Source organism: Saimiri boliviensis, chromosome 10 (genome assembly GCF_048565385.1).
Source record: "Saimiri boliviensis isolate mSaiBol1 chromosome 10, mSaiBol1.pri, whole genome shotgun sequence".
Classification (NCBI taxonomy): domain Eukaryota; kingdom Metazoa; phylum Chordata; class Mammalia; order Primates; family Cebidae; genus Saimiri; species Saimiri boliviensis.
This window is the reverse complement of record NC_133458.1, coordinates 63,963,041-63,988,306: the sequence shown is the minus strand read 5'-3', so window position 1 is coordinate 63,988,306 and position 25,266 is coordinate 63,963,041. Positions and strand designations below refer to the sequence as shown.

Here is a 25,266-nt window from a genome sequence, read left to right as displayed (position 1 = left end):
TGCATGAATTGAGCCAAAAAAATGTATGTATGATTGAGCTATCCAAAATTCATATGCATTTATTGGCCTGGCCCAGTGGCTTACGCCTGTAATCCCAACACTTTGGGAGGCCGAGGTGGGTGGATCACGAGGTCAAGAGATCAAGACCGTCCTGGCCAACATGGTGAAACCCCATCTCTACTAAAAATATAAAAATTAGCTGGGCATAGTGACATGCACCTGTAGTCCCAGCGACTTGGGAGGCTGAGGCAGGAGAATTGCTTGAACCTGAGAGGCAGAGGTTGTAGTGAACCAAGATTGTGCCACTGCACTCCAGCCTGACGCCTGGTGACAGAGCAAGACTCTGTCTCAAAAAAAAAAAAAATCTTGTTCATTTATCATATCCTTTCATGAATTCAAAGGGACCTGCAAAAAGATGTTGTACTACCTGTGAACTTTCCTTTACACCATTCACCAAAGGAAGTCCTCATTGCTTTCTGAATTCATTGGTTCCTATACATGCTATATTGGGCAATATTCTGTGGAGTCAACTCTCTTATTGCTTCATAGTGGAAGAATCAAATATTGCGTCTCTCCCTGGTGGCTCAGCAGACCTGATGGGTAAATCTCTGTCCATCTTCCATGTCTTTCCAAAGGCAGCATGTTATCTTTACCGTGATTTTTACTTTAGGACACTTAGTACACACTATCACTAACCTACTCAGACTGCCAGATATCCTCAAGCCTGGCTGGAAAGAGGGGAATAGCATCAAAGGTATTGATGCTTGTCCCAATGATGAGGGCAAACATGCTTGTGATGCCTATGAAGGGAGAACCAGCCTACTAAATTCCCGGGGCCCCAGATACTGTCAGATCATTGTTTTTGCCCTTCCCTTGGCAGAACCTCATTGCTGTATCTCTCCATGGGGGTGGACTAGATGGGTGGACTAGCTACCAGAGCCTCCTTATTGGAGAAGTATTCCTTGCTTAAGGAAACTTGGATTTGCCAAGGCTCTTGAAAGCCTGGGGGTTTTTACGCTAAACATAGTATCTAATTAGACAGCTCTAAAAACTTCTTGAGTCAGCATATCTTTTGCTGTTGCTGCAATAGAACCCTCATAAACTTTCTTGTTCCAGATGCTTTCTCTTAATTAACAGACATCAGCCTTTGTTCTGCCTTTTTACTGTGGAGCGGATTTCCTGACAGCCACTCCCATCTATCTCTGGCTTAATTTTAGAATGTGTGCAGCCTTTCCCTTAAAATCTCTGATGACTGGAGCCTAGGGTTCTGTCATGTCACTTTTTTTGTAAATAAAGCTTAATCACTAATGAATTTCTGTAATATTCTGTGAATTCTCATCTTCCTTATGAGACTGGCCACTATCTGGAAATGATTGTAGATAAAGGTGATTGTGGTTTTAAATGTGGGGAAGGTGGCAGGTAGGACATGTGTAAAATGACATCCAGGCAGTTGAAGAAATGACACTCAGTCTTGGCATAAAGAATAGGTCTAGAACCTGGATGTGGCCATGTGTGCCTATAGTCCCAGCTACTGGAGAGGCTGAGGTGGGAGGATCACTTGAAGTCAGGAGTTCAAGGCTAGCCTGGGCAAGATAGTGAGACGTTGTCTAATAAAACTTTAAAGATTAAAAAACAGTAAAATTTAAGGAGGAGTGGAACAAGATAGCTGAACAAAGACCTTCAGAAATCATTGCCCCCACATCCCTACAGGAACACCAGATTGAACAACTATTCACAAAACAAAGCACCTTTGTAAGAACCAAAATCCAGGTGAGTGACCACACTACCTGCTTTTAACATCATGTTAAGTAAAAAGGCACTGAAGAGGGTAGGAAAGAGTTTTGAATTTCCTGTACCACTCTACCCCTCCCCTGCCAGCAGCACATACTGAAGAATGAATCACAGTTTCTTAATAGCAGAATTGATCAAGCAGAAGAAAGAATTAATGAACTTGAAGACAGGCTATTTGAAATATACACACTCAGAGGAGACAAAAGAAAAAAGTAAAAAAGAATGAAGTATACCCACAGGATCTACAAAATAACCTTAAAAGGGGAAATCCAAGAGTTATTGGCCTTAAAGAGGAGGTGGACAGAGAGATTAGGATAGAAAGTTTATTTAAAGGGATAATAACAGAAAACTTCCCAAACCTAAAGAAAGATATCAGTATTCAAGTACAAGAAAGTTGTAGAACACCAAGCAGATTTAACTTAAATAAGATTACCTCAAGACATTTAATAATCAAACTCCCAAAAGTCTAGGACAAAGAAAGGATCTTAAAAGGAGCAAGAGAAAAGGAACAAATAACACACAAAGGAGTTCCAATATGTCTAGCAGCAGACTTCTCAGTGAAAACCTTCCAGGTCTGAAGAGTGTCGTGACATATAGTGCTGAAAGAAAAACACTTTTTATCCTAAAGTAGTATATCCATTGGAAATATCCTTCAAACCTGAAGGAGAAATAAAGACTTTCCCAGATGAACAAAAACTGAGGGATTTACTCAACACCAGACCTGTCTAGACAAGAAATGCTAAAGGGAGTTCTTTAATTTGAAAGAAAAGGATGTTAATGAGCAGTAAGAGAACATCAATGTACAAAACTCACTGGTAATAGTAAGTACCCCGAAAAGCAGAGAATATCACAACACTGTAATTGTGGTATGTAAACTACTCATATCTTGAGTAGAAAGACTAAAAAATAAACCTATCAAAACTAATAACTACAATACCTGTTCAATAAATAGATACAACAAAAAGTAAAAAAGTGGAGAGATGAAGTTAAAGTGTAGAGTTTTTATTAGTTTTCCCTTTGCTTGTTTGTTTATGTAATTAGCATTAAGTTGCCATCAGTTTAAAAAATGGGTTATAAGATGTCATTTGCACACCTTATAGTAACCTCAAATAAAACAACATACAGCAGATACATAAAAAATTAAAAGCAAGACATTAAAACATATCACCAGAGAAAATCACCTTCACTAAAAGGAAGACAGGAAGGAAGGAAAGAAGGAAGAGAAGACACCAAACAACCAGAAAACAACAAACAAAATTGCAGGAGTAAGTCTTTACTGTCAATAATAACATTGAATGTAAATGGACTAAACTTTCCAATCAAAAGACATAGAGTGGCTGAATGGATAAAAAACCAAGACCCAATGATCTATTGCCTGCAAGAAACATGCTTTACCATTAAGAAGCACACTGTAATCCATAAAAGTTCTTGTAGTTATTATTTTTTATAGGTTCAGCTTTTAGTTTTTCTATTTCAGATACGAATAGTTTACACACCACAATTACAGTGTTATAATTTCTGTGTTTTTCTAGGTACTTATTACAAGTCAGTTTCCACTCCTGATCTGGAGTTTCTACTCCAGATCTTAGTAGTTCACATACCACAGTTATAGTGTTATAATATTCTGTGTTTTTTTTCTGGATACTTACTCATGAGTTTACACATAGACTAAAAATTAAGAGATGGAAAAAGATATTCCATACCATTGAAAACAAAAAAACAAAAAATAGCAGTAGCTGTACTTATACAAAATAGATTTCAGGACAAAAACTACAAAAAGAGACAAAGAAGGTCATTGTGTAATGATAAAAAGGTCAATTCAGTAAGAGGATGCAATAAATATGCATCAAAAACTGGAACAGCCAATATATAAAGCAAATATTATTCGAGCTAAAGAGAGAGATAGATCCTAATTCAATAATATTTGGAAACTTCAACACCCCACTTTCAGCATTTAACAGACCTTTCAGACAGAAAATTAACAAAGAAACTTTGGCCTAATCTGCACGATAGACCAAATGGACCTTATAGATATTTACAGAACATTTGATCTGAGTTGTAGAATAAACATTCTTTTCCTTAGTGCATGGATCATTCTCAAGGACAGACCATTTGTTAGATCACAAAATATGTCTTAAAAATTCAAAAAATTGAAATAATATCAAGCATCTTATATGAGCACAATAGAATAAAACTAGAAATTAATAAGAGGATTTTTGGAAACCGTATAGACACATGGAAATTAAAAGCATCTTATATGAGCACAATAGAATAAAACTAGAAATTAATAAGAAGATTTTTGGAAACCGTATAGACACATGGAAATTAAACAATCTGTTCCTGAATGACCATGAATAAATTAAAAAGAAAATTGAAAAATTTTTTGAACCAAATGAAAATGGAAACACACCATGCCAAAATATATGGGATTCAGTGAAAGCAGTACTAACAGGAAAGTTTATAGCAATAAATGCCTACATCTAAAAGTAGAAAAGTTTCAAATAAATAACCTACTGATTCATTTTAAAAGACTACAAAAGCAAGAGCACACCAAAGCTAAAATTAGTAGAAGAAAGAGAATAATAGAGATGTGAGCAAAAATAAGTGAAACTGAAATAAAGAAATCAACACAAGAGATCAGTGAAATGAGAAGTTGGTTTTTTTAAGTGATAAACAAAATTGACAGACCTTTAGCCTGACTAGGAAAAAAAAGAGAAGACTCAAATAAATCAGAGATGAAAAAGAAGATATTATTGATAACACAGAAATTCAAAAGATCATTAGTGGCTACTATGAAGAACTATATGCCAATAAATTGGAAAACCTAGAGAAAATGAGTAAATTCTCAGACATATACAACCTACCAAATTTGAACCATGAAGAAATCCAAAACCTGAACAGATCAATAATGAGTAGTGAAATTGAAGCTGTAATTAAAAAATCTCCCATCAAAGAAAAGCCCAGGACCTAGTAAAGATATTAGGTCTGAATTTTACCAAACATTTAAAGAAAAACTAATACCAATACTACTCAAACTATTATGAGAAACAGAGGAGGAGGGAATACTTCCAAACGCATCTTATGAGGTTAGTCTTTCCCTGATATCAAAACCAGACAAAGACACACAAGAAAAGAACAAAATTACAGACCAACATCCCTGATTGATTGATGCAAAAATCCTCTACAAAATGCCAGCAAACCTAATGCAATAACACATTAAAATATTTTCATCAAGACCAAATGGGATTTATCCCAGGGATGCAAGGATTGTTCAGTATATGCAAACTAATCAATGTGATACATCATATCAACAGAATGAAGGATATAAAATATGTGATAATTTCAATTGATGATGAAAATGCCTTTGATAAAATTCAACATCCCTTCATGACAAAAACTTCTTTTAAAAACTGAGTATAGGCCGGGCGCGGTGGCTCATGCCTGTAATCCCAGCACTTTGGGAGGCCGAGGCGGGTGGATCACGAGGTCGAGAGATCGAGACCATCCTGGTCAACATGGTGAAACCCCGTCTCTACTAAAAATACAAAAATGAGCTGGGCATGGTGGCACGTGCCTGTAATCCCAGCTACTCGGGAGGCTGAGGCAGGAGAATTGCTTGAACCCAGGAGACGGAGGTTGCGGTGAGCCGAGATCGCGCCATTGCACTCCAGCCTGGGTAACAAGAGCGAAACTCCGTCTCAAAAAAAACCAAAAAAACCCTGAGTATAGAAGGAACATACATAAAGAAAATAAAAGCCACATACAGCAGACCCATATCTAATATCACACTAAATGAGGAGAAACTGAAAGCCTTTCCTTCAAGATCTGGAACAAGACAGGGATGCTCACTATTACTAGTTATTCAACATAGTACTGAAAGTCCTAGTGAGAGCAATCAGACAAGAGAAAGAAAAAAGGCATCCAAATTGGAAAGGAAGAAGTTAAATTATCCCTGTTGGCACATGATATACTCTTATATTTGGAAAAACCCGAAGACTCCACCAAAAACGTATTAGAAGTGATAAATAAATTCAGTAAAATTGCAAGATACAAAATCAACATCCAACAAGCAGTAGCATTTCTACATGGCAACAGTGAACAATCTGAAAAAGTAATCAAGAAAGTAAACCCATTTGCTATTGGTACAAATGAAATAAATACCTAGGAAGAAATTTTACTAAAGAAATGAGAGATCTGTACAATGAAAACTGTAAAACGTTCATGTAAAAAATTGAAGAGGACACTAAAAATGGAAACAAACTCCATGCTCATGGATTGGAAGAATGGGTATTTTTTAAATGCCCAAACTACCAAAGCAATCTACCGACTCAGTGCAATCTCTATCAAAATACCAATGACTTTCTTCACAGAAATAAAAAAAAAAGAATTCTAAAATTTACGTGAAACCACAAAAGATCCAGAATAGTGAAAGCTATCCTGAGCAAAAACAACACAGCTGGAGAAATCACATTACCCGACTTCAAATTATATTGCAGAACTAGTAACCAAAACACCATGATACTGGCATAAAAAGAGACACATAGATCAATGGAACAGAATAGAGAATGCAGACATAAATCCATACATCTGCAGTGAACTCATTTTCAACCAAGTTTCTGAGAATATAAGATCGTCTCTTCAAAAAATAGTCCTGGAAAAACTGTATGTCCATACGCAGAAGAATGAAACTAGATCCCCTTCTCTCACCATATACAAATCAAAATGGACTAAGACTTAAATCTATGACCTGAAACTATGAAACTACTAAAAGAAGACATTGGAGAAACTCTCTAGGACCACTGGATTAGGCAAAGATTTCTTGAGTAATACCCCTACAAGCACAGGGAACCAAAACAAAAAGGACAAATGGGATCACATCAAGTTAAAAACCTTCTGGACTGCAGAGGAAACAATCAGCAAAGTAAAAGACAACCTGCAGAATGGGAGAAAGTAATTGCAAACACTCCATCTGACAACAGATTAATAACCAGAATATATGAGGAACTCAAACAATAGGAAAAAAAATCCAATTAACAAATGGGCAAAATATCTGAATAGGCATTTCTCAAAAGAAGCTATGCAAATGGCAAACGGGTATGTGAAAATATGCTCAACATCCTTGATCAGAGAAATGCAAATCAAAACTACAATGAGATATCATTTGACCCCAGATAAAATGGCTTTTATCCAAAAGATAGGCAATGACAAATGCTGGTGAGGATGTGGAGAAAAGGAAACCCTTGTATACTGTTCAGAATGTAAATTAGTACAACCATGATGGAGAACAATATGGGGGTTCTTCAAAAACTGGAAAATTAAACTACCATATGATCCAGATATCCCTCTGCTGGGAATACACTCAAAAGAAGGGAAATAATTATATTGAATCTGTACTCTGAAGTTTATTGCATCACTATTCACAATAGCCAAGATTTGGGAGCAACCTAAGTGCCCATCAGCAAGTGAATGAATGAAGGAATTGTGAGACATATACACAATGGAGTACCATTCAGCCATTAAAAAATGAGATCCTGTCATTTGCAACAACAAAAATGGAACTGGAGGAGATTAAGTTAAGTGAAATAAGCCAGGCACAGAAAGACAAACTTCACATTTCTCACTTATTTGTGGGAGCTAAACAATTAAAATAATTCAACTTATGGAGATAGAGAGTAGAATGACATTTACCAAAGGCTGGGAAGTATAGTGGGGTGGCAGAGGTAGAAGTGGAGATGGTTAATAGATACAAAAATATATAGTTAGATAGAATGAATATCATCTAGTATTTGATTGCACAACAGGGTGACTACATTCAACAATAATTTATTGCACATTTAAAAATAAAAGGGTATAACTGGATTGTTTGTAACACAAAGAAAGGATAAATTTTTGAGGTGATGGATACCCCCATTTACCCTAATATGATTATTATCCATTGTATGCCTATGTCAAAATATCTCATGTACCCTGTAACTATATACATCTGCTATGTACCCCCAAAATTAAAAATAAATAAAAATTAAAATTAAACACATTTTAAAAATAAAAAGAACAGGACTACCAACTTGGCTTTATTTAAATTGAATGTTTGTTAAATTCCCTGGGATAGAACATGGAGAAAAGTAGAAGGAATGGGAGTCCCAAGCCTTGAGGAAGAACTCAGCTGTTAGCAACAACTAAAGCCAACCCTTGTTGAACATTTACTGTGTGCTGAGTAGTGTTCTTAGAGCTTTACGTGCAGTAACTTTTAATTCTTAAATGCACATGAAATCAGTACCATTATATATGTGTGTGTATATATTATGTATAAAAGATAATTATATGTAAGTATATCTTTTTATATATATACTTATATACACACACTATAAATTTGTGTGTGTAAAGTATATATAAAATACATATATATATAGTGTGTTTATAAGTATACATACACATATAGTGTGTGTGTAAGTATATGTGTACTTTACACATATATAGTTTGTATATATAAGTGTATGTAAGTATATATTATATATTATACACACTATATGTGTGTGTATAAGTATATATTATAAGTAATTATATATATGTACATATATATAAAAACATATTTTGCAAATGAGGAAACTGGGACCCAGAGAAGTGAATTTAAGTACATTTAGATTGCCTTAGGTCATGTGGTTAATAAGTAGCAGAGTCAGGATTTAAATTTACACAAACTGGCACTGATTCCATGCAAGGAATGAATTAGAAAAGCACTGAAAAAAGAAGAGACTAAGGATAACATACTGATCCAGAAATAAAAGGATCTGAGGGATATCTGCCATGTCTCATGGTGCTTAGCACCCAAAGATACTCTTTAAATAAACTCTTGATTACTCTTTGTCTTTAATGATTCAGTTTATGGTGTATCTATATTGATAGCTTTTCACTTGCTTCTTAATTATATTATGGTTGGTTCTGTTTATTTCCCTGTTTATTTCTCCATTAGAGTAATGGAGAAAATAAGGCATTGAAATTCTAGTAATTCTAATAATTAAGATAAAAAGGGAAAAAGTGGAAATAACTTAGTTTTATATTTATTATTTCTATTCTCACTGCTCTAAAACTTATGAGGAACATGAAAACTGTGAAATGTCAGTTATCCAAATGGTATCTACATTTTGATGCTTAAACTGTGACTGTATGAGTCATGTGCAGATCTTGTACCTGTGTTTCAAGATTTTGGTGCTATAAGCAAATGGAACTTTGCCCTCTGTATCCTCAAGGCCAACATCATAGATGTGCTCCAGACTAGTATGTTAGCTAACATTGAAATTCTAAATAGTCCTTAAAAATTTCATGATGGATGTTTTCTCTAATTTACTTAAGCCTTTCCTCTGTTTTTATCCATTTCGTTGGAGAAAAATTAGGGATTTTTTTTTTGGGAAGTTGAACACCAAATAATAATATGATATTTCAAGTATATGTTAGTTTTTGGCAGTTTATTTTTTGTTTGGATTAAAACTTATAGAATGACTTTTTTCTATATTACTAAACCATAATAATAATTGGTATAGTACTATTTTTGGTTAATTATTTTGAAGCCAAAAAGTAGAATTAGTTACAATGTAATCTCTATTAACATATTAGGAAAACAACAACAACAACAAAAAGATCAATATACAGATAGTACCTAACCCATTCAAGGTGCTTAAGAATTTGGATGAAGAAATGAAAGACTGAATAATAGAATTTTGTAGGTGAAAATGGGCTTAGACATTATCTAGCCTGAACTCATAATTTTAGAGACATACAGTGGAAACATGCCTAGGAAGCTGAAGTAATGTGGTCGTGATGGAATTGCTTGCTGGTTGACAGAGTTGAATACCTGGGCCAGGAATCCTGCTTTTTAGTTTGGTGGCTTTTCCACTGTACAAGTGGTTTTCACACTCTGCCTAAATTGGAAGCAAATGCCAGCACTTGGTCTTTTAAATCTCTTGGATACTTCCCTCTAAGTTTGATTTTTAGTGTGTCAGGCAAGTCAGGCAAGAGGCACAGCTCTTCAGGTCAGAGGTGTATAAATAGCTCATTTAGGGAGACTAGCTCCTGGAATCATCTCTGTCTCTGTCACTTGCCGTAAGTTCAACCACACTGAGTCACAGGCCCCAGCCTGGGCAAATGCCATAGGGATTTATCATTTAGGCAAAAGATAAAATTCTCCTTTCCTGTTGTTGATGGAGCTTTCTGCATGAGAAGAGTGTTATTACAGCTTCTTAAATGGGTAGAAAGGCTAAATGAAAAAAGGGAAGTTTGTAGGAAAAACTGTGCTAAATAGGTCAGCAGTGTTACTCTGTCACCTGAAGTTTGAGGCCTGAAAGTGAAAGGATTTCCTGCTTGAACAGACATCCGATGATACTAGAGAAAGTGGCACTCATTCTGGGTTGTATCCTCAGTGTCTGAAACAGTGCCTGGCATGAAGTATCTGTGGAAGATGATTTGAAAACCACCTTTTCAATATAATTTCAGTTTACCAATTAGGGAATTATCAATGCATCTTCAAAGGATAAGACCATACCAATGTACAGTATCCATGTTGTGCATTTTGTATTCATACTGTTCTTAAGTGTTCAGTTGTTAAAGTTACTAAATCAACTGATGTATTTGGATCAGACAAAATCCTTTAAAGTCTTGCTTGGGTTTAGAAAAGGCTTTTCTTAAGAGGTGAATGGTCTAATGTATCTCTCTGTAATCTTACAACATGTGAGACACTACAAAATAGGAGAAAGGTTGGATGGAATATTTTGATAAATGGTCTGGCATCTGTAGTAGCTCTGTGAAACCACTTGTAAATTTTTGTAATAGGCTAAGTTATAGCAGATACAACGGGTTGGACTCTGGATATATAAAGATAAACAAGATATAGTTCAGTTTTCTATGACATCACACCCGTGAAAGTGGGAAGAAGAGATATAAATAGTGATACTTCTATTTTTGTACTGACTTAGTAAGTTGAATCATGTGTCAATTACTATGAAGTTCTGTTATAAGATGAATCACTCTGGTAGGAGTATGATGATATAATACTTTAGTTTATTCGTGGAGGAAGAGTATTTCCCAGGAGAAAAATTTTGGTAAAGGGCATTCCAGCTAGAGACAGCAGAATGGATAAAGCCTTGAAGGAGGCAAATAGGATAGTTAGGGAAGAGTAAACCCTTCGGTGTACTTACAGCCATGGCTACACAGAAGTGGGGAATGCTGGTGAAGATGGGGATGAGGGAGTGAAGTGAGTTGAGGCTAGAAAGCGATGTAGCAAATGTAACTATTATTCCAGAACCCAACTGTGCAAGAATCATAACTTTTATTTTGTATAACAGAATTTCCATTTTGAGTCCCTCTTCAGTAAATGTGGCAGAAACCCAATCTCAGTTATTTTGGGGTAGCCCTCACCTTTCCCAGGAGTGTGTCTTGGAGGCCAACATAGTTTCAGATGAGTGATAAGGTCAAGTCTTGTTTAGCGTCATCTACACAGGCATCCCATCAAGCTCTCTTATCCTCCTCTCTTAGAAACTTTGATGTCATTCTGTTTCTTCAATATCTCTCTAGGTCCAAGGAGACTCTTGGAAGCTGTTCTAAAGCCATCCCTTCAACTCACTACACATTTCCTTTCCTAAGGTCTTGCTCTAGGGTCTGCTTTGGTAGCAGGGCATCTTTTTCCTGGACACTCTAGTGCCTATGCAGTTATCAATTCTCAACTACTTATTTTCTTCTCAGCGTGTGGAAAATATTTTTTCGGTCTAAAAGGGTGGAGCTTAATCTCATGAAATTTAAACAAAATGTTCTGTCATGCTCAGCTTCTTTCATCTGCAACCCTCAAAGGCTTAGTCTTTGGGAACATAAAAGCCAAGAAGAAACCTACAGAATATATATATTTTAATGCAGCAGCAGCCCTCTCTGAAGATGGTGACTGCATAGTGCTCTAGCTACTGCATAGTGCTCTAGCTACTGAAATTAGGAGATAGGTGTGGGGATAAGGAAAATATCTGGTAAATCATTGTTGATACTGTAAACATACTTTCTTTCATGAGCATATTGTGGCAAGATTGCAAAGGAACTAACGTGATGTATCATGGATCTTGAGCTTTGTCCTTTATTCAGTGGACTGTCATTGATGGAAGCACTATGATGATATTTTTGTTTTCAAATATAAAATCTGACAGCAATATGAAGACCTAACTGGGGTAGAAAGACTAGTTAGGAGGCTTTTGTTACATTAGAGGTAAGAAATGATGGGGACTCGAACCAGAGCATTAACTGTGAAGAGAGAGAGGAATTGAATAGCTTTAGATAGATTTGGAAGTCATTGAAGCTGTGGAAGTGGCTGAGGTCAGTCTGGAGCCTGCATAGAGTTCTGGGAAACACCAGTGTGTAGGGAAGAGGGTCAGTGCTGAGACTAAGGGAGAAGCATCAGAGTGGTAGAAGTAGAAGAAGCAGGATAATGAGGTCCTACATACTGGTGTTAACCTTCAATGATAGTCCACTGCATAAAGGTTTTATAAAGGGGAGTTCCCTTGCACATGCCCTCTTGACTGCCACCATGTAAGACATGTCTTTGCTCCTCCTTCACCTTCTGCCATGATTGTGAGGCCTCCCCAGCCACGTGGAACTGTGAGTCCATTAAACCTCTTTTTCTTTATAAATTACCCAGTCTCAGGTATGTTTTTATTAGCAGCGTAATAACAGACTAATACAGTTACATAGGTAAACTTGTGTCATGGGGTTTTTTTTGTGCAGATTATTTCATCACCCAAGTATTAAGCACTAGTACTCACTAGTTATTTTTCTTGATTCTCTCCCTCCTCTAACCCTCCACACTCTGAAAGACTCTGGTGTGCATCATTTCCCTCTGTGTGTCCATGTGTTCTCATCATCTCCCGCTTGTAAATGAGAACATGCAGTATTTGGTTTTCTCTTCCTGTGTTAGTTTGCTAAGGATAATGGCCTCCAGCTCCATCCATGTCCTGGCAAAGGACTTGATCTCACTGTTTTTTTATTGCTGCATAGTATTCCATGGCATCTGTGTATCACCTTTTCTTTATCCAGTCTGTCATTGATTGGCATTTAGGTTTATTCCATGACTTTGGTATTGTGAATAGTGCTACACTGAACTTATGCATGCGTGTGTCTTTATAATAGAATGATTTATATTTCTTTGCTGTATACTCAATTTTTTTTTATTGGTATGTGTTGACGGGTGAAGCACATATAAAAGGAACTTGGTGCTAGACTTGCGTTCTATGTATTTTGATGGCTGAAACTATAGGTATGGTATAATTAAACATATAAAGGAGGCAATTTTGACCTTGAACAAAATTTTTTACTTTTTGAGCTATGTAGAAATGAATGTAGACTTAAGAAGCCATCATTGGTGAAGATCATTTGTTAAAATTCTCTCGGTTTCTTATCTTGAGAATTGAGAAAACTGGTAGTAGCAATGAGTAGAAAACAGATATTTAGTTAGACCTGAAAACTGGTCTTGATTTGGTAGTGACATACTGGCAACAATTAATATTATCTAGAAACATTTCCTGGCTAAATAGAGGAGACAAACAATCTATAATGTAAGGTTTCCCAAGATTGATTTAGAGAAAAATCCTCACCTGAATATTCAATATCCTATTTCATTTTTGAAATTGTGGAGCAGAAGAAATCTTACAATTGATCGAAATAAAAATTCAATCTGAATAAGTTTATTGTTGTACTGACATAAGACAGAGCAGTCAGGAATCCCTCTTGAATGTTTTGCTATGCCTCCATGTCTTTTTGTTTCTTCCTTACTTTCTGTCTTACTCTTTAGTGGAGTTTTCTCTAGGGTTCTGTGCTTGGCCTGCTGTTTTCTCCTTATCTGCCAGCCTGTCCTTACGGGTAAGGAGAGATGGATTTTTTTAAAAAAATTTCCTGAATTTAGCTATGGCCTCTAGCTCATGAATCCTAAATCTTTAGATCTGAACTCTCTCTAAAACTGGAAAGTTATAGTCTAAATACTTATTGGACATCTTCAATTGAATGTGCTAGGAACTGCAAAACAAAAATGTTCAAGACTGAACTAATAATCTCTCCTCTGACCAGAGCAGCTCTTTTTGCTGACTTCTCATTTCCCACCATGACACTAGCATTCTGCAAATGCTGAGGCTTGACGTTTTGATCATTTTTAATATTTTTACTCTCTCTACTTTTATTCTGTCAGTCCTATAACTTCTTCCTCTATAAATCTTGTAAGTACTTGCTTTCTTTCCTCTTCTCATTTAGACTATCTTTCCCTACATGGTTAGACAAGCTGAAGTCCCTTCATCTCTCCAAATTCCAGTTAATCATGTGCATTGCTGGTGGCTAAACTCTCGTAGAATATACTTATAATTATATACTATTTTGCTCAAAACTGTCGAATGACTGCCGTTCTGTTTTTCTTGCACCATACCTGCGGGACCCAGATTCTCTTTCCAGCTACATAACCACCTCCTTCTGTCCACACAACACACTCCAGTCAAAAACAGGCTAACCCATTCTTCAAACTTGCCATTGACTTTTGTTCATATTGTTCACTTTGCTAGAAATACTTTCTCCCCTCTTTCCCATACCTGTCGAAATCAGACTCATCTGAAACAGGCCCTTTTGTTTTAATGTAACTTTTTGCAGTCTTGATTGTGACAATTTATCCTATAAAATATTTACTCTTTGCACATTTATAGCATATGTGTATAAATATGTTTAACACAGCATTGCTTGTAACTGTAAAATACTGAAAACAACTGAAATAGTTGTAACTTTGAAAAAATAGTTACACACATACATATACTGATAGGAAAAAATTTGGTCACTGAATGTAAACTATGACTACATTGTTAAAAAATAAGTGTGTGTATACATGCATACATAAAAGAAAATCTAAAAATGTACACACCAAAATGTTGAACAGTGCTTGTGTATCTGTGTGTGTGTGTGTGTGTGTGTGTGTGTGTGTGTGTGTGTGTTAGAGGTAAAGTTATGAAATACTTTTATAATGTACTTTTGGTCCAAAAATGTTAGCATTTGCTAATATTGAGTGATAAGCACATTATACCATTCTTTGTATTTGGTCTTTTTAAATAAGAATAAAACTGGAAAAATGCAGTATTAGATTTTACATATGTACCTTAGTGCCAAGTATGCATTGACATTTATCAGGACAAGAGATTTTTCTTTTATGGAATCTTGGAGTGATATTCCAAAAAATATTTTAATTCAAGGACACTGATATTTCTGCTGACAGACTACCTCTTACCAAATGCGGGTTTCTTCTTGCAAATAAACATCACTGAATTTACTGTATATGTAGTTGCATACATCCAGCAGAGAAGTAGTTGAATGAATGCCATAGTGCTTATACGCAATTAAAACTCAGTCAGTTCGACCTATTTTTGTGTAAATCACTAAGTGAAATGAGTTTGATTCATTTTTATATGCTTATTTTTAATGGAGGCTAAAGAGACATAAATGGTTTATGTTTGTTTTGTGGTGGTCTAGGTTATCTCAATATTACAGGGGCCTTCGAGAATCTGGAGGAACATATGACCAGGTAATTGGACATTCTCCTTACTATTGTTAAGCTTTTCTGTATTCATCAAGTTATAGCAATGTTTAAAATTTTACATTATTATCATACTTTTTTTTTTTCTTTTTGAGACAGAGTCTCACTCTGTCACCCAGGTTGGAGTGCTGTGGCACGATCTCAGCTCACTGCAACTTCTGCCTCCCGGGTTCAAGTGATTCTTCCACCTCAGTCTTCCGAATAGCTGGAATTATAGACCTGCGCCACCACATCTGGCTAATTTTTGTATTTTTAATAGAGATGGGGTTTTCACCATGTTGGTCAGGCTAGTCTCGAACTCCTGACCTCAAGTGATCCACCTGGCTTGGCCTCCCAAAGTGCTGGGATTACAGATGTGAGCCACTGTGCCTGGCCTCATCATAGAAATTTTGAGGAGAAAAATACAATTGTTAGGTTTTTTAGGAGGAGGATACAATGTAGATCTTTTTTTAAAGAAAAGAATTGGCTGCATAAGGTATACTAAAGTTAGGGTTAAGCTTAAAATAGACATATATGCATTGATCAACATAGAATATATTAATATGTAGGGAAATTAGAGGAGTTTAAGGTAGACTTTTAAAATGCAGTTGAATTAAGAATCATTATTTTTTATATATTATATATATGTGTCTGTATATGTATGTGTGTATATATATGCCAGGTGTGGTGTCACATACTTGTAGTCCCAGGTACTTGAAAGGCTGATTGAGAGGATCACTTGAGCCCAGGAGTTCAAAGCTACAGTGAGCTATGATCACATCACTGCACTCCAGCTTGGTGAAAAGAGTGAGACCCTGTCCCCTCACCCCCCAAAGAGAGAGAGAGAGAAAGAGAGAGAGAGCATCATTATTTTCAATGGCTTATAATTATTAATTTGTTTCCTGGATGTTTTCAGACATGACATGATGATAATGAGAGAGGCCAAAAGGAATTTTTTAAACTCAGCATATGATTCTGAACAATGAAATAAAACATCCCAGAATAAATATAGTTGCTTTATTTTTAATTTACACTGGGGAATCTTTTGGTTAATGATTTACATATCTTGAAGTTTATTCCTCAGAACAGCTTATAACAGAGGTCCAAAGGTACATGTAGGTGAATCAGAAGTAATGATTCTACATTATGGTATAAATGATCTGGTACATTTGAAAAAAATGGAGACACCTTTTTTTCTTTCTTTTTTCTTTTTTTATCGAGACAGAGTCTCTGACCCCCAGGCTGGAGTGCACTGGTGTGATCTCGGCTCATTGCAACCTTTGTCTCACAGGTTCAGGTGATTCTTGTGCCTCAACTTCCCAAGTGGCTGAGATTACAGGTGTGTGCCACCACACCTGGCTAATTTTGTATTTTTAGTAAAGATAGGGTTTGGCCACGTTGCCCAGGCTGGCCTTGAACTCCTGACCTCAGTTGATCTGCCCACCTCAGCCTCCCAAAGTGCTGGGATTACAGGTGTAAGCCACGGTGCCCTGCTGAAAATAGAGACACTTGATCATATTTTGAAAGTTGAGGAACAAATACCTCCAAATATTCCTGTGGAGAGGCATTGTTTTTAACATTGGGGAAAATGAAACACAGTGTCTTTTAATTATCATGTATGTGCTTAAATATAAATACATTTTGAGTAAACATACACTGATAGTTTAAAATACATTAACTTATTCTCAAAGCATGAGTTCTACTTGTGATATGGGGTTTCTTTTAGCTATCTCTTGCTATATCATGAGCACTTAGATAGTAATTAGTGATTGCGTTATCTATTAACTAAAACTTAGTGTTCTAATTACATCTTCCTTGATAAATGCATTGTAAATTATAAGGTAGAGTTTGATGGGCGGAGTACTGAGTTGTGAACAGCAATGTCAGAGACTGTCTTCATGTTACGTAGTCATCTTTATAGCTTCTGCATGGTTCATACATACAGTTTAATTTGAAGATGGAAAGTAGTGAGATTTAAAAAGTGGGAATATTGGAATACTGTATTTCGTTTTAGAATGTTTGCCTTTAACCTAAATATGAATTGTTTAGCAAAGCCCAAGAATTGTTTGCTTTTTTAGATATGAAAACTCAGAACAAGGAAACATTAATTCAGCATTTCTAGACTGATCAAGGGTCTGGTTTTAAGACAATACTCGTGTTTTTTAATGCTAGAATTTAAATTGGAAGGGCCATTATTTGATTTGTTAAGCATTTTAGGATAACTCATGATGGCCAGTTGGGCAAATGATACAAAACTACTTTTTAAATTTTTCGGTTGTCTTTTGGCATCTAGACTCTGTTAGATTAATAGCCCAAGGAATAATCCCTAGCCTAAAAGGCCAAGGGATTATTTCCATTTATTGATCCCACTTTCTGACAAGTTCTGTCACTTCTTTTCATCCCCCAATGTGCAGAGACTGGCCCAATGCGCCTATCAACTGATGCTGATGTGATGAAAGTAGACAGTATTACAGTGGTGGGTCTTACCTGATGCTGTGATTCCCCAAAATACCACACAGTCTTCACAGTAACTGGCATTCTCTGAGTGCTTACTATGTGCTGGGCACTGGTCCAAGTATATTTCATACATGAGTATTTTAATCTCCATTTTACAAATTAGAAGACTGAGGCTTAGAAAAGTTAAGTAGCTTGCCTAAGACTATACAGCAGTGAAGTGAGTAGCTGGGACTTGAGCCAAAGCAGAAACCATTCTTAACCATTCCACTGTATTGGTACAAACACAGCTGGATTGTGACTATCAACTCTGCTTGTTACAACCCCTTCTTACTTGTTAAGGATGGTGAGATACCCAGATAAGTGAAAAAACAGGAATGAATGGTCCCTTTGGAAAAGGTACATTGATTAGGAAATAGCATGTGCAGGGTTCTTGTTGTTTTTCAGGTATGCCTATTATTACAGTGGAATTGGTGCTGGAGTGCTGGTTGCTGCTTACGTTCAGGTTTCATTTTGGTGCCTGGCAGCTGGAAGACAAATATACAAAATAAGAAAACAGTTTTTTCATGCTATAATGCAACAGGAGATGGGCTGGTTTGATGTGCATGATGTTGGGGAGCTTAACACCCGGCTTACAGAGTAAGTATTTAGTTTTATGTTGAACTTGGATATGGTTCTTATTCTTAGTAAAATGAAATAAGATGTCATCACATCTGTTAGGAGATGTTAGTGTACCACTCAAAGGTACTTATCAGACAAAATTCCTTCTAAACAGCAACTGTGTCGTGTGTATCCTTTTGTTCCTAGTACCTTGACAGGGCATGAGGGGACCTGCATGACTAGCGTTGAATGAAGGATTGAACTTTGCCAGAATGAAAAAAATTCTCTGAGAGTGTGCAGTAGAGCAAAACAAGATACTTTCTGGGGAAATTTCTGAGCAATAAATCAAAGCATAAAAGGCCCTACACTCAAAACAGGCTTCAGGAAAAAAGTTGTTGTTTACAATTCTGACATTTATTTCTAATATTATCTGTTCCTTTAGTGATGTCTCCAAGATTAATGAAGGAATTGGTGACAAAATTGGAATGTTCTTTCAGTCAATAGCAACGTTTTTCACTGGGTTTATAATAGGATTTACACGTGGTTGGAAGCTAACTCTTGTGATTTTGGCCATCAGTCCTGTTCTTGGACTGTCAGCTGCTGTCTGGGCAAAGGTAGGTGAAGCCTGTTAATCCAGATTTTGAACTGCATCTTCTTCCTTTCTGCTCTCATCCTGTGGAAGGGTCTTTTTACTACATAATGACTTTGATTCTATACTTTTTTTTTTTTGAGACGGAGTTTTCGCTCTTGTTACCCAGGCTGGAGTGCAATGGCGCGATCTCGGCTCACCGCAACCTCCGCCTCCTGGGTTCAGGCAATTCTCCTGCCTCAGCCTCCTGAGTAGCTGGGATTACAGGCACGCGCCACCATGCCCAGCTAATTTTTTGTATTTTTGTAGAGACGGGGTTTCACCATGTTGACCAGGATGGTCTCGATCTCTCGACCTCATGATCCACCCGCCTCGGCCTCCCAAAGTGCTGGGATTACAGGCTTGAGCCGCCGCGCCCGGCGATTCTATACTTTTTACTTTTACATTTTCTGTTCAAAATCAGCTGGATGAGCAATCCAGTCTCACTGAGTACTACCCCTGCCAAGACTCCATGCTGCTCTTGGCCTTGTGATTATTTGGGGAAGGGATGAGAAAGAAGGGAATAGCTCTCATGTCTATCTTCTGCCTTTATGAGAAACCAACCAACCAACTAACCAAACAAAAACAAAACAAACAATAAAAACCTTGCTAAGTTTCAAAGAACCGTGCTCTGTAGTGGATGATCCCCCATTCACACTGCAGGTAGAGACTCAAGTTCCGTGAACAACACGTGTCCCCATTCAATTAACTTTTTTTTTTTTTTTTTTACTTTTAATGTTTTTGGTTTTCTAGATTTTTGTTTAATTTTTAAATTGATTTTGCAGTTTTGTCAGCATTTATACATAGTTAATTTTTAGTTATAAAATAATTTAAGAAAATAGATACTTTCTAGTCTTAAAGGATGCATATAAATTCTTAGCCTTCAGCTCTGTCTCCTATCATGAAGGCAGAGAAGTGACCCTCTCTATCTCAGCACAGATGCTTCCAGTGATCTTTTAAAACTTATTTTCTGTTTCAAGGTGGACATGGTGTTAATTTTAAACTGATTTTATATGAGTGTATTTTCAGTAGAGAAATTAGCCCAGTGTGTAATTTTTGTGTAGTTCAATACAACTTAGAGAAGGCAATATAAATTCATGTAGCAAAAGTTATGAATGGACAACCAAAGCCAAGTGTCACACAAAATACGTCAGGCTGTAAGTATTAAGAAACTTTAGATTTTAACTTGTATAATGGATATTATTCTGTAAATAATAATGGCTTACTGAGCATTTATTGTCAGCCAAACACCTGTGGTATCTTTCTGAAGTATAGGTGTATTATATCATTTTACAGAGAAAGAAACTGAAGTTCTGCTGTCTCTGTTAATTTTTTGCTCAGAGTAACATAGAGTTGAAATGATGTTTCTGGGGATTACTAGTTAACTAAAATATTTGGCAAAAGCTTCTTGTCAATTGATTTTTCTACATATTAGAATGTTAAGCAAGTTGGGTGGCAAACTCTTCACATCAGAATTTGTTGAAAAACTACTTAACATGTATTGATGTCTGTTTTAAGATTAAAAACAGACCATGAGTTAATCTTTTAATGATTAATTATGCATTGCTTCAGATGCTATTTATTTAGTAAAAAGAACCCCAGGCTGGCTGCTAGAGACTTAAGCTTTAATCTCTGCTCAGCATTATACTTTTGGTATGATTTCAAACAAATTTCTTAAATTCTTTGGATGTCAGTCATATTAAAAAAGAAATGTAGTTCACTCTGGGAAGCTGCTTTGTGTCTGTGAGCCTGAGGCTCTACCCTCAAACCTAGAGAAACAGTAGCAAAGAGACATAGCAGAAAAGGACCCAGTCACAGCAAGTGACCTGGCCCAGGAAGCCTCTTTTGTACTTTGTGCCCAAGACTACCTTCCCAGTGCCCAGAGACACTGGGGCAGCCAGAGGGCATTGATATAGGAAACTATGACACTTTTCCCACACCTGGTAGTCTGATCTTGAAAAACCACTTTCATTCCCTCAAGCAGCAGATCAGGGGCCAGTGGGAGCTCTAGAAGCTTCACATAAATCAAGCTGACCTAAATAATGCTACAAAGACTCTGAATATTAAACCATTCCTGGAACCACAGCTCACAAAAGTAGGCCAATGCTAACGTACTAAACTTAAACAGAGCAACTACCTGCTAAAATAAGGCAGATTAATTTTATTTTAACTTTTTAAAACTTTTAAGTTCAGGGGTACAAGTGCAGGTTGGTTACATAGGAAACTTGTATCATGGAGGTTTGTTGTATAGATTATTTCATTACCCAGGTATTAAGCCTAGTACCCATTAGCTATTTTTATTTACCATCTCCCTCCTCCCACTCTCTACCCTCTAATAGGCCCCAGTGTGTGTTATTCCCCTCTCTGTTCCCATGTGTTCTCATCATTTAGCTTCCATTTATAAGTAAGAACATGCCATATTTGGTTTTTTGTTCCTGAGTTAGTTTGCTAAGGACAGTGTCCTCCAACTTCGTCAGTGTTCCTGCAGAGGACATGATCTCATTCTTTTTTATGGCTGCATAGAATTCCATGGTGCCTATGTACCACTTTTTTTTGTTTTTATCCAGTCTATCATTGATGGGCATATAGGTTGATTTCATCCTTGTCATGTGCCAGTTTTAAAGGGGAATGCTTCCAGCTTTTGCCCATTCAGTATAATTTTAGCTGTGAGTTGGTCATAGATGGCTTTTATTATTTTGAGGTATGTTCTGTTAATACCTTCTTTATTGAGAGTTTTAATCATGAGTGATGTTGCATTTTATTGAAAGCCTTTTTGCATCCATTGAGATAAGCATGTGCATTTTGTCTTTAGTTTCTGTTTATGTGATGAATCACATTTATTGATTTGCATCTGTCGAACCAACCTTGCATCCTGAGGATAAACCCTACTTGATCATGGTGGATAAGCTTTTTGATGTGCTGCTGAATTCAGTTTGCCAGGATTTTGTTGAGGATATTTGTATCAATGTTCATTAAGGATATGGATCCAAAGTTTTGTTGTTGTTTTTCTATCTTCCAGGTTTTGGTATCAGGATTATGCTGGCCTTATAGAATGAGTCAGGGAGGAGTTCCTTCTCCTCAATTTTTTGGAACAATTTTAGTAGGAATGGTATCAGCTTTTCTTTTTACATGTGGTAGAATTCAGCTGTGAATTCATCTGGTCCTGGGCTTTTTTTGGGGGGTGGTAAGCTCTTTATTACTACCTCAATTTTAGAGCTCTTTATTGGTCTGTCCAGGGATTCTATTTCTTCCTGGTGCAGTCATGGGAGAATGTATGTGTCCAGTAATTTATCCATGTATTCGAGATTTTCTAGTTTATGTGCATAGAGGCATTCGTAATATAAACTAATAGTTAGTGGTCTATTTTATTAATTTTTTCAAAAAACCAGCTCTTGGATTTGTTGATCTTTTGAATGATTTTTCTTGTCTCAGTCTCCTTTGGTTCAGCTCTGATTTTAGTTATTTCTTGTCTTCTGCTAGCCTTGGGATTTGTTTGCTCTTGGTTCTCTAGTTCTTTTAGTTGTGATATTGTTATTAAGGAGGTTTTTCTAACATTTTGATGTGGGCATTTGGTGCTATAAATTTACCTCTTAACACTGCAGTAAGGCAGATTTAAATAGGAAACAGAATCTCTTAACATAATAGTCAGAATGTCCAGGTTACAACAGAAAGTTGCCTGTCATACCAAGAATTAAGAAAATCACAACTCGAATGAGGAAAATAAACACACAAACAAACAAGCCAACAACAATTACCTGACATTGACACTGAGATAATTCAGGTGCTGGAATTATCTGACAATGATTTTTAAACAACCATCATAAATATTCCCTGCTAATCAAATATAAATTCTTTTGAAACAAGAGAAAAAATCAGCGATATAATAGAATTTATTAAAAGAACAATGAAATTAGAGAACAGACATATACAACAACAGAAAAAAGAGTCAATCTAGATGGAATTAACCTAAGCAGTTGAAGATGGCAGGATAGAATCAGTGAATCTGGAGCTTAGAACAATGTAACTCACCCATTCTGAAACAAAATAAAAAAAAAGAACTCCATGGACCTGTGAGACAATAACCAAAAATCCAACATTTGTGTCATTACAGTACCAAAAGTAGAGGAAAAAGAGAGTGGAGCTGAAGAATATTTGAAGGAATAATAACTGTAACTTTCCCATGTATGATAAAAGGCAACACTTCAGATCCAAGAAGCTGAGCTAATCTCAAATAGGATAAACCAAATAAATCCATACCAATTAACATTATAATTAAACTATTAGAAACTAAAGACAAAGATAAACTTTTGAAATCATCCAGAGAAAAACAATGCATTTTTATAGGGTAATATAATATCTGTTTGGATGACAACGTACTTCTCGTCCGAAGCCACAAAAGCCATAAGTGACACAATATTAAGTGCTCAAAAAAACACTGCCACCTGTGAATATACATCTAGTGAGACTAACCTTCAGGAATCAGAAGGAAGTAAAAACAGTCTCACATCAAAGAAAACTAAAAAAAGATTTTCACTAGCATGCCTACTGTTAAAGATTGGCTAAATAATTTTTTTTCTAACAGAAAAGGAATGATAAAAGAAGAAATATTGAAGCATCAGGAAAGGGAAGGGAACAATAGAAAGCAGAAATACTGGCATATACAATAGACTTTCCTTTGCCCCATGAGATTCATAAATCATATTTGATGATTTAACCACAAATTATACATGGTAAAATGTTGATACCAATAGACAGTTGTAAGTCACATATGAATATTGCAGTACTCAGATAAGCCATTATAAAACTCCTGCGAAAACATATATTGAAAAATATTGTAAACAAAGGAAGATTGAATCCTAAAATTTGATAGGTAACCTGCAGGAAGGCAGGAAAAGAGACACAGAGGATGGAAACCAGAGGAAACAAATAGAAAACAAATAATGAAATAATATATTCAGTGCTAACATATCGTTAACTACCTTAAACATAAATAGTTTAGATGTACCAATCAAAAGAAAAATTGGCAGTGTGTTAAAGAAAATGACTAAATTATATGCTGCTTACAATAATATTCAAATTCAACAACAGAGGTAGAATAGAAGTTAAAGTATGGAAAAAGACCACACAATTTTTTACAAGGAGTGACTATATTAATATTCAGCAATGTAGACTTCAAAACAAAAAAAAAATTTCTAGAGAAAAGAAAAATGTCGTATAATGATTAAAAGAACAATCCACCAAGAAGACAAAATGACCCAAATGTGTATATATACACCTAATAACATAGCCTCAAGTAGACATAAAATAAAAACTGAGAGTTTTTATTTCTTTATTGTAATTTTATTCAACCGAGAGTTGAAGAGAGAAATAGAAAAATCAACCATTATAGTTGGAGACTTCAACAGCCTCCTTCAGCAATTGATGGAACAACTGAACTGAAAACCATCTAGAATATGAAAGATCAGAATAACACAGTCAACCAACAGGATCTAATTGGCATTTATAGCACATTCTACCCAACACCATCAGGATACACATTAATCTTTTTTGTTGTTGTTAAATATCCATGAAATATTAATTAAGATAGAGCATATCATGAGCCATAAAACAAACCTCAATACATTTTAAATAATTGATCTCATAAAGTCTGTTTTTTCTAAGTGTCATCAAACAAGAAACCAAAATTGGAAAGATAAGGAAATCTCTCAAGACAGGACTTAACACAATATACTTCTAAATAACCCATGGAGTCTTAAAGGAAATGAAAAATACATAGAAAACATATTAAATATTTGGGTGTAGCTGAAGAAGTGCTAAGAGAGAAATTTATAGTATTAATATTTATATTTTAGAAATGAGGAAAAATCCCAAATCAATAACCTAAGTTCCTACACCAACAAAGTAGAAAATAACCTATTGGGAAGTTGGGTCTTCATTTGAAGACTCCCATATATAGACATTAAATAAATTTGTTTACCTTTTCTCCTGTTCATCAATTGACCTCATGCCAATAATTCAGTGGTGGTTACAGCGACTCTTCTCTCCTAACAGTCTTAATAAAAGAGAGCCCAGAATCCCTATCTGTTGGCAAAAGGGCTAAGAGCTGACCCCAAGACTACATTGTTACACTCTACTTTTAAAAATTAAATAAATAGGCTGGGGGACAAGATGGCTGAGTAGACACAACCAGGAAACACCTCTCCCACTGAGAGAAACTAAAATATCAAGT

General features: G+C 36.0%; 1 protein-coding gene across 2 annotated transcripts in view; it reads left to right on the top strand.

Annotated features, from left to right (window-relative positions):
• ABCB1 (ATP binding cassette subfamily B member 1) overlaps window positions 1-25,266 on the top strand; it is a 118,712-nt gene that overhangs the window by 18,304 nt on the left and 75,142 nt on the right. For both annotated transcript variants that reach the window (XM_074379358.1, XM_074379357.1), the window contains exons 5-7: window positions 15,313-15,364; window positions 18,257-18,448; window positions 18,852-19,023. In XM_074379358.1, the coding sequence (XP_074235459.1) occupies window positions 15,313-15,364; window positions 18,257-18,448; window positions 18,852-19,023 (416 nt within the window). The remainder of the gene's footprint in view (window positions 1-15,312; window positions 15,365-18,256; window positions 18,449-18,851; window positions 19,024-25,266) is intronic.